Raw genomic sequence first — 11,083 nt, 5'->3', positions numbered from 1 at the left:
AAAGTGCCATGGGCTGCCAAAAGAACCAATAGATCTGTTTTGGAAGAAGTGTAGCCAGAGTGTACCTTGGAGGCCAAGATGGCTAAACTTCATCTCTCATACTTTGGACACATTGTCAGGAGGGAACAGTTGCCGGAGAAGGATATCATGCTTGGTAAAATGGAGGGTCGGAGAAAAAGAGGAAGATCCCCAACGAGATGGATTGGTCAGGTAGCATCATTGATGGACTCAAGTGTGGCAGCAGTAGTGAGGTTGGCCCAGGATTGGACATTGTTTCATTCTGTTGTGCATGGGGTCTCTAGAAGTCGGTTCTGACTCGGCACCTGACAACAACAACAACAATACACAAAACTAACAGCCAACAACACTCTCAATGGAGAGAAACTGAAAGCTTTCCCTCTGTGAACAGGAACCAGACAAGGATGCCCTTTATCACCACCTGTGTCTATCCCCTAACCTGTGCCTTCCTGTCCCCTCCCTCCCATTCCTGGTAACCATTAAAGAATTCTTACTTTAGTAGGGAGATATGCAAGGGCTAAATGGGATAGGGAGTTCTTGTGTGGCGCTATGGGTTAATGCACCAGACTGCAAAGCCATTTGAACTGCAAGGTCGGAAGTTCAGGCTCACCAGCTGCTCCTTGGAAACCCTGTACAGGGTCACTATGGGTCAGAACTGACTTTACGGCACTTAACAACAACAACAAATAGGACAGATGTAAACAGTGATGTATAATCAACTTTGGAACAATAGAGCTCTGTGATACAGGGATTAAGGCACAGTTGTTATGTGCCGTGGAGTCGGTACCAGTACTGACTTATAGCGACCCCTGTACTGGGTTTCCAAGGCTGTGTGAACGGGTAAAAGAGGGGAAGTCATGTTAAGGTGCTTAACTTTCTTGTGGATATTGATTTCCCTTGCCTACTATTATAAAACACACATTTAAGCAGGATAGAAAGGAATATGATTATAGAAAGCTCATAAACTCTCTTTCAGACTACTAACTGATTGGATTAGCTAAAAGGGGTAGTAACTCTGCCTAGTGAAATAGACTTCTTGTTAAGCCTTTTTAGAGTATGGGACCTTTGGTGGTATCCTGAGACCCATCCAGAACCTTCTGAGGTGAGACATTTCCACTTGAAAGGACATGCAGATCAACCCGGGGCAGCTGGAGAAAATGAAGATACTTTCTGAAAGACCAGTAGGAAAACAAAACAAAACAAAACAAAACAAAACAAAACTGTGTGGTTGTTACAAGAACAAACAAGTTGTTTGCCTGGGAGGATCAAGGCAAGAAAAGTCAGTCCATCAGGATCAACCCTCTTCCAAGATTGAAACTCAAAGGGAACACAGGAGCAGGCTTGTAAGCTCCCTAGTGACTGCCTTGGTTTACTTGTGAGTGGAAATGGGAGAAAGGCAGCAATGAAGACATGGGCTGAGTTCAACCAGGGGCAGACTATGGAAAAGACCATCAGTTGTTCAAAGGCATGTTTGGGTTGAAACTGAAGAAAATTTAAACAAGTCTATGGTGGCTGTGGAGTTGGTTCCAACTCATAGTGACCCAGTATAGGTTTTCAAGGCTGTAAAACTTTATGGGAGTAGAAAACCTCATCTTTCTCCCACAGACTGGCCAAAATGTAACCTTGAACATATCCCACTTAAATTTAGAAATCATCTCAAGAACAGATTTGATACATTAGACCCTAATGACCGAAGACCAGAAAAGTTGTGGAATTACATCAAGAACATCATACAGGAAGAAAGGCAATGATCATTAAGAAAAAAAAGGAAGAAAAGACAAGACCAAAATGGATGTCACTAGAAACTCTGAAACTATTTCCCCAGCAAAGAGATACTAAAACAAATGGAAGAAATGGGGAGGTAAAAGAGCAAAACAGAAAACTTCAAAGGGAAGCTAGAAAAGACAAAGTCAAATATAATGAAATTTGCAAAGATTTGCAGTTAAAAAACCAAATACTCAGCATTTCTCAATTTGAAAAACTGAAGAAAAAATTCAAGTTTCAATTTGTTACGTTGTTGTTGTTGTTATGTGCCATGGAGTTGGTTCCGACTCATAGCGACCCTGTACAGGGTTTCTGAGGCTATAAATCTTCACGGGAGCAGAAAGCCTCATCTTTCTCCCATGGAATAGCTGGTATTTTTCGAACTGCTGACCCTGAGGTTAGCAGCCTGATTCGTAACCACTATGCTACCAGAGCTCAATTGATGCTAAAAGCAACAAAGGAAGATGTATGGTTTATGAGGCTGTAAATCTTTTCAAACAGAAATCCTCCTTTCTCCCTTGGGAGTGGCCGATTGAATAAAACCGCTGACCTTATGTTTAACAGACCAACCCACAACCCACTAAGACACCAGGTCAATAAACATGGTGGTTACACCATAGCACTGAAATAGAAAGAATAAAAACTATATTTTGTATAACAAATTTTAAAATATGACCAACCCAGACTCTGGCTCTGTTATTTTAGTTAACTTACAAGATTAAGTATCTCCCTTTTTATAAAATTATCTCCTGACCAAATTCAGCATTTGCTATTAGTTCTTGTCTTCTTATCACCATGTCTACACGTCTCTTCAACTTACTTGAAGCCTTAATTCTAAATTCTTAGAACCCCAATTTCACGAAAGTAATATATTTTTCAGGAATCTCACTGGAGCTCTTTGCTGCATTAGCTCTGTTCTTCACTAAATCCTTGAGATGGATTCTACTACTAATCCTTGAGATATCTATTTACTTTTGTGGCTTTCTGAACTCAATTACTATTCTTAGACACTATATCAATTTACATGTCTATGACTACAGTTATAACTTCATATACATATTAAGTATTATGCCTTTGTTGTTGTTGTTAACTGCAATCAGGTAGATTCCAACCCATAGCAACCCTGTATAGGGTTTCTGAGGAGCAGCTGGTGAGCCTGAACCGCCAACCTTTCAGTTCAAATGGCTTTGCAGTCTGGTGCATTAACCCACAGCACCACACCAGGACTCCATTATACCTTTAAACTTGTATTTATAGCGGTGGTGGTGGTGTGCTGTCAAGGCTGACTCATAGCAATCCTGTATAGGGTTTCCAAAGCTTTAAATCTTAACAGGAACAGAAAGCCTCATCTTTCTCATGCGGAGCCACTGGTGGATTCCAACTGCTAACCTTAAAATTAGTAGCCCAACGTGTTACCCACTACATACTACCAGTGCTCATCATACATACAGTGGTGGTGGTGGTGTTGATGTGCCGTGGAGTTGGGTTCCGACTCATAGCGACCCTGTACAGGGTTTCCAAGGCTGTAAATCTTTCTCATCTTTCTCCCGTGGAACAGCTGGTAGTTTCGAACTGCTGACCTTGTGGTTTACAGCCCGATTAGTAACCATTACGCTACCAGAGCACCTTATACATACAGTAAAAGCTACTAAAGTCAGATAAAGAAAATTCAATATTTCTCACTAAACAGAGTGGTAGAAAAGTGGTGATTGCCTCGCTAATAGTGGAAAACTTTTGAGACCTAAAAAAACAAAGCAGTTCAGTTGAGTTCCGGCCCTCACAGATTTCACTGTACATACAGAAACACATACACTTACAGTCTACTAATTTTTAACCATATATACACACACACACACACAAATATTTATTATTAAGTGCTGTCGAGTCAGTTCCGACCCATAGCAACCCTATATAGGGTTTCCAAGGAGCAGCTTGTAAGCTTGAATTGCCAACCTTGCAGTTAAGCAGCTTTGCAGTCTGGTGCATTAATCTACAGCGTCACACCAAGACACACACTCTCTTTCTCTCTATATATACATACATACATACATACATACATACATACATACATACATACATACATATATAGGAGCTCTGGTAGCGTAGTGGTTACGAATCGGGCTGTGAACCTTAAGGTCAGCAGTTCGAAACTATCAGCTGTTCCGCGGGAGAAAGATGAGGCTTTCTGCTCCCGTAAGGATTTACAGCCTCAGAAACCATGTTCAGGGTCACTATGAGTCGGAACCGACTTCACGGCACACAACAACGTATATATATATAATTGTTTTAAGTGCCATCAAATCAGTTTTGACCCAGAGCAACCCTGTTATGTATAGGGTTTCTGAGGAGTGGCTGGTGAGTTTGAACCACCAACCTTTCAGTCTAGCGCACCCGCCTGCAACACCACACCAGGACTCATATATGTGTATATATATACACATCAACAACACCTGGTGTGGTGCTGTAGCATAAGCACTGGACTGCTAATCACAAGGTTGATGGTTCAAACACACCAGCCTGCTCCTCAGAAACCCTACACAGGGTCGCCATGAGTCAGAACTGATTTGATGGCACTAAAACAATATATATACACACTGATAGACACACATATATTTGTTTACATGGAATCCTGGTATGGCGATATAGGATAATTGATAACCTCAAAGCTGGAGGTTCAAACCCATCAGCTGTTCCTACAAACCCCTACACAGATTTGCTAAGAGTTGGAACCGACTCAATGGCACTTAACAACAACTCACACACACATATATAACTGGAGCACTGGTGGTGTAGTGGGTGATGCACTGGGTTGCTATTTGAAAAGTCAGCAGCTGAAACCCAATGAGGCTGACCTGCTTCCGTAAAGATTTCCAGTCTTGAAACCCAAAGGTGCAGTTCTACTCTGCCTTATAGGGTCACTGAGTTGGAACTCTCCAGATGGCAAAAGAGTAGGTTGGTTGATGTTGTTGTTCAAGTGCCGTCGAGTTGATTCCGACCTATAGTGACCCTATACAGGGTTTCTGAGGAGCAGCTGGTGAGCTTGAAGCACTGACCTTGCAGTTCAAGCAACTCTGCAGTCTGGCACAATGCTACACAGGTACATATACATACATACGTATGTAGCATATATTTCATATGTACATCTACAAATTTATATTTTATGGGACTCTGGTGTGACGCTGTAAGATAAGCACTGGACTGCTAATCACAGGGTTGGAGATTTGAGTCAACCAATTGCTCTGTGGGAGAAAAGACTGACAGCCTCAGAAACCTAATACAGGGTTGCTATGAGTGAGAACTGGCGCGATGGAATTTAATATATACAGACACAGATACACATACATACATACATAAGTCCTGGTGTGGCGCTGTGGATTAATATGCTGCACAGCAAGGTCGCTTTGGACCACAAAGTCAACGGTTCAAGCTCACCAGCCACTCCTCGGAAACCCTATACAGGGGATCTGTGAGTGGGTACTGACTCGGCAACTCTTAACAATAACACACATATATACACATAGGAACCCAGGTGGCATAGTGAGTAACATGTTGGGCTGTTAACCACAGGGCCGGTGTTTTGAATTCACCAGCAACTCCGTGGGAGAGAAATGAAGCTTTTTGTATCAGTAGAGCCTTACAGCCTCAGAAACTCTACTACACAGGGTTGTTGAGTCTGAACTGACTCAACGGCATACAAAAACAAAAGTAATACATACATATATATACATAAGAGAAAATAAGAGTCCTGGTAAGACACGGTAGGACAAACACTGGACTGCTAATCCAGTGGCTTAACCCCAAAAGCTGCTCCTAGGAAACCCTAAACAGAGTCTATATGAGTAGGAACCAATTCAGCAGCATTTAACAACAAGAAAATAAAATCTGACCCCCAGCTAATAGCTTTATCTCCCCTGGACTCTGAATTGGTTGTTTTTGGTTGGTAGTGCTGCCAAGTCAGTTCTGAACCACAGAGACCCTACCCTGTATAGGGTATCGGAGGAAAGGCTGATTGAACTGCTGACAAACACATTAATCCTAAAAATAATCTGTCCCAGTCAGAAAAATATCAGTCTTTCTGTGGTATTTATACTAAAACACAGTATGTAGACAACAAGGCAATTAATTCACTTTTTACATAGGCCACCAATAGCAAAGGGCTTAAAAATCCTTCATTCCCCTATGTGTCTGTCATCAAATTCGATTTTCTCCTCTTGAGTAATTGCATACTTTCATCATAAAATTTCTTCAATTACAGTAACTTCAGAAATATATAAAGATTGGGTTTACCCATCCTTTAGAGTTCTGTAGTAAAAAAGTCTGATGGTTTTAAACATCTCTAATCCACTTGTGCTCCAAGATAAATATTTCAGAATCTCAGAGATGAAACAGATGTCTTAAGACATAGATTTCAATCTTCCTCACAATGTGGCACTTTCTTTTGCTACCACCTTGAACTTGTTTTTTTTTCTATTAAACTTAATAATGCACACTTCACAGGAGTTGTGAAGGTTAAATGAGATAATGCAATACAGTGATAAGGCATATTTGAGAACAGTGTTGTCTCTTAACAACCATATTCTCAGCACTAACCCACTTCTTTACTTCATTCACTAATCAAACTCAATGGTCACTTTCGGCGTTCACCTAGTCACTTTCACTTTATATAACTTTACACCTAGTTGTTGCAAAGGACATATATATGTACTTTGTCCTGGTGATGAGACAGTATTTAAATGCGGAGAGGCCAAGGCAAAAAACAAATGCTACAACTACATGAACTATTACGAATATACAATGGAGTCAGGTGTATCAAAACTTAGTGTCGAGATATATAGTTTTCGTAAGCTGTTGTTAAGTACCGTTGAGTCTGTTTCGAGACATTCGGACCCTTATAGGGTTTCCAAGGAGTGGCTGATGGGTTTGAACCTCCAGCCTTTTGGATAGCAATCCAGTGCTTATCCTTAAAAATAGTTAACAGTTGGTAGACTGAACAAGACCACAGAAAGCCTTAAGACACATTTTCATACTAACAAAGCAGGACATAATTGCTAGGATAACACTGCCCGCCCCCATCCTGTCTGGGTCTCTGACACTGACACACACACTCACACAAGAAATCACAGCCAATAAGGGGAAGCCAAAGAGCAAAACGAGCCCAGCAGTACCTCTAACTTTAGTTTCTCCCCAGAGGGCCGAGGGAGTTTCTAGATTCCAGATGAATTAAAGAGTCAGGGGGCGATTCAGGAACCACGTGCGTCCGGGGAAACGTCTTTTTGGGCGGATGCAGAGAGAGAAACCGAGGTTTGGGGTCGTAGCCAAGTCGCCCGCAGAGGGGCCACAGCGCGCAGGAGAGGCAGCGGGCTGCGGGGTCAGCCGAGGGCGGCCTCGGACGGGCCCTGACAGGGTACAGCGCGGCAGCAGTTCCCGGGAGGATCTCAGACTCCGGGACGGCTATGGCCCACAGGGAGACGGAGAGAGCGGGGAGGAAAGGAGAGAAGAGGAAAGGAAAGAGCAGGCGGGAGCGTTTCTCTTACCATCGGTATTGGTCTCCGGATCGAAGCGTTGGCCGCAGCCCCGATTGTAACACAGCAAGGCCATATCTTTTCCCACTCAGCGTTAAGGTCAAAACGCTACGAACCGGTCTGTCGCAGGAACCGGTCTGTCGGCTGACGGCAGGGGTGGCTGCCGGCTTCCGGAAACGGTTCGTTCCACTTCAGGAACGTTCGCGAATTTTCCGGTCGCGCAGGCGCAGAGATGATGGGAAAGGGCGGAGGAAGTGGCGGAAGGCGGGGAATGAGCTGGGGTTGTACGTTAGCGATTGGTGGCAGAGTCAGAGACACCCCTCCCACCCCGGCTTTGTACCAGGTAAATGACTGAAAGAGAAGAAAAGGACTGAAGCGACGCTCAGGGCTTTTGTCGTTCTTCATAAGCTATTGATATATCTCACTGCAAAGTGGCTCCGGCTGCTCCGTCCCCGCCCCCACCCCCGTTCTATTTCGTCTGTAACTACACAACTTTTTTGATATGTTTTTATCCCCTGACGTCTGGAGAGTGAGTGCATAATCATGCAGTATTTCCGAATTTTGTGCATAGATCAGGGTGTTGTAAGGTAAGCACTGGATTGCTGACCTTGTAAAATCGCAAGGTCCGTGAGTCGGAACCAACTCAAGGCACTTGACAACTACGTTGTTAGGTGTCGTGGAAACTTAGCAACTAATAAGAATGGTGGACGCTTCTGTGTGTGTGTGTGTTTCCTGTGCTCTGATCGCTGAAGAAACGCAGGCATCTGGAGCAAATTAAATAATTGGTATCTAATTAGGAGTCCTGGTGTGACGCTGTGGTTAATGCACCAGACTGCAAAGCCGTTTGAACTGCAAGGTCGGCGGTTCAAGTTCACCAGCTGCAAGTCGGAAACCCTATACAGCATCGCTATGGGTCGGAACCGACTCCACGGCACTTAACAACAGTTGTTTTGAAAGTATGAAGCCGTTAAAAAATTAAAATAGCTAGCAAAACCGCTGATCGAATTGTTGCCGTTGTTAACCCTCAAGTTAGTTCCAACTCAGCGACCCTGTATAGGATTTTTAAGGAGCTAGTGTTGATATTGAATCCTAACCTTGCAGTTAGCAGTACAGTGCTAATCCTAAAGCTCCACACAGAGACCACACTGATGGAAAAGAGCCCTGGCAAAGAACGCTAGAAATGACCACTGATGCTCTGAAGTGACTGCTTACGTTTCATACTGCCCTTCATTAATTGTTGTTGTTAAGTCCCGTCGAGTTGGTTCCGACCCATAGCGACCCTCTATAGGGTTTGCAAGGAGCAGCTGGTGAGCTTGTACCACACGGCCTTGCAGTTCAAATGGCTTTGCAGTCTGGCGCATTAACCCACAGCGCCACACCAGGACTCCGAACAACAAAGATGTTACTGTATTTAGCGTGGAGTCGGTTCCGACTCATAGGGACCCTGTACAGGGTTTCCGAGGCTGTAAAATCTTTACAGAAGCAGAAAGTCTCATCTTTTTCCCGCAGAACAGCTAGCAGTTTTGAACTGCTGACCCTGAGGCTAGCAGTCCAATGCGTAACCACCACGCTGCCTGAAGCAGTTCAAATTTACCAGCTGAACATTGGAAACCCTTTAGAGTTGAACCGAATCTAAAAGCACTTAACAACAACAATCTTGGAAGCTCTAGTTAAACTTAATCAAATGTATTATAGAAGATACAGTGATAGACTAGCAGGTAAGACAACTGAACAACCTTATATATGTTAATAGTTTGTAAAAATGGAAAATTGTACAGTGTTTCTGGAGATCTGGTCTCTTAATCAGACATTGATTTGTAATCCTCCTCCCAAAAAATAAAACATAATTTTTCTGTATTTGAATCTGGTTTGAATTTCTGGCAGATCCCTGTTGCTAATACTGCTGCAACTATTTGTAAATAATCTTCAGCAAAATTTACTTCCATATGATATTAATGATATTGTTTGATTCTGATGGGTCACCTTTCTTTGGAATGGACATACATATGGATCTCTTACAGTCAATTGGCCCAGTAATTCTGCTCCAAATTTCTTGGCATAGATGAATAAACACCTCCAGTATTGCATCAGTTTGTTAAAACATTATAATTTGTATTCCTTCAATTGCTTGTTGTTATTATTAGGGACTGTCCAGTCGATTCTGACTCATAGCAACTGTATGCACAATAGAATGTAAGGCTGCTTGGTCCTGCACCATCCTCAAAATCATTGTTACCTTTGAGTCCATTGTTGTTGCTATTATACCAGTCCATCTTGTTGGGGATCTTACTTTTTTTAGCTGACCCTCCACATTACCAAGCAAACGTAATGTCCTTCTATAGACTGGTCCCTCCTGATAATACCCATTCTCCACAACGTTGTCCATAGTTTGTCATGATCTATGTAGTCAAAGCCTTTTCATAATCAATAAAGCACAGGTAAACAGCTTTCTAGCAATCTCTGCTTTCAGCCAATAACCATCTGACATGGGTAATGATATACCTCACTCGTGTCCTGGTCTGAGTCTGGCTTGAACCTCTGGCAGGTCCCTGTCTATGTACTTTTACAACCATTTTTTAATTACCTTTAGCAAAATTTTACTTGCATGTGATATTAATGATATTGTCCAATGATTTTCACTTATCCATTGGGTCACCTTTCTTTGGAATAGGTATGTATATGGATCTCTTCCAATCAATTGGCCGGGTAGTTGCCTTCCATATTTCTTGGCGTAGATGAGTGTGCCTCCAGTGCTTCATTAGTTTGCTGAAGGATTTCAATTTGTATTCCATTAATTCCCAGAGCCTTGTTCTTTGCCAGTGCCTTCAGTATACATTCAACTTCCTCCCCTGAGTACCTTTGGCTCTTGATCAAAAGCTACCTCTTCAAATGGTTGAACATCGACCACTTCTTTTTGGTATAGTGACTCTGTGTATTCCTTCCATCTTCCTTTGATGCTTAGGGTTCATCAATTAAAAATTTTGCCAATAGACTCCTTCAGTATTTCAAGTCGAGACTTGAATTTTTCTTCAGTTCTCTTAGCTTGAGAAATGCTGAGCATGTTCCTCTTCCCTTTTGGTTTTCTAACTCCAGGTCTTTGCACATTTCATTGTGGTACTTGACTTTGTCTTCTTGCACTGTCCTTTGTAATTTTCTGTTAAGCTCTTTTACCTCCTCATTTCTTCCCTTTGCTTTAGCATTTCTAAACTGGAAAGCAAATTTCAGAGTCTCTTCTAACATCCATTTGGCCTTTTCCTTCTTCTTTGTCTTCTCAGTGACCTTTTTGCTTTCTTTTTGTTTGCTTGAAATGGTTTAGCATTGACCAATTCTTTTTGATATGACTGTGTATTCCTTTCCTCTTAAATGCTTCCTAAGTTTTTCAATATTTTCCCCTTAGAATCCTTCAACATTACAAATTGAGGCTTGAATTTTTCTTCAGTTCTTTCAACGTGAGAAATGCTGAGCATGCTCCTCTCTTTTGGTTTATTACTCCAGATCTTTGCACATTTCATTGTAATACTATGTTTTGTTTTCTTGAGCTTCCCCTTGAAGTTTTCTGTTCAGCTTTTACTTCATCATTTCTTCTATCACTTTAGCTGTTTTACATTCAAGGGTAAGTTTCTGAGTCTCTTGTAACATGCATTTTAGTCCTGTCTTTCCTGTCTTTTTTTGTTGTTTTTTGAAAACCTTTTATTATAAATTGAGTGAAGGTTTATAGAGCAGATCATCAGTTTACATTCAACAAGTCATACACTTGGTTTCATTTCAACACTTCATCT

General features: G+C 42.1%; 1 protein-coding gene across 1 annotated transcript in view; it reads right to left on the bottom strand.

The window, feature by feature from the left end:
* Nucleotides 1-7,422, bottom strand: part of CHORDC1 (cysteine and histidine-rich domain (CHORD) containing 1) — a 42,837-nt gene extending 35,415 nt beyond the window's left edge. Inside the window, exon 1 of the mRNA XM_006871208.1 lies at nt 7,317-7,422. Coding sequence (XP_006871270.1) covers nt 7,317-7,380 — 64 coding nt within the window. The 5' untranslated portion in view covers nt 7,381-7,422. The remainder of the gene's footprint in view (nt 1-7,316) is intronic.
* Between the last annotated feature and the right edge of the window lie 3,661 nt (nt 7,423-11,083).

Source organism: Chrysochloris asiatica, unplaced genomic scaffold (genome assembly GCF_000296735.1).
Source record: "Chrysochloris asiatica unplaced genomic scaffold, ChrAsi1.0 scaffold00163, whole genome shotgun sequence".
NCBI lineage: Eukaryota > Metazoa > Chordata > Mammalia > Afrosoricida > Chrysochloridae > Chrysochloris > Chrysochloris asiatica.
This window is presented reverse-complemented; position numbering and strand designations above follow the sequence as displayed.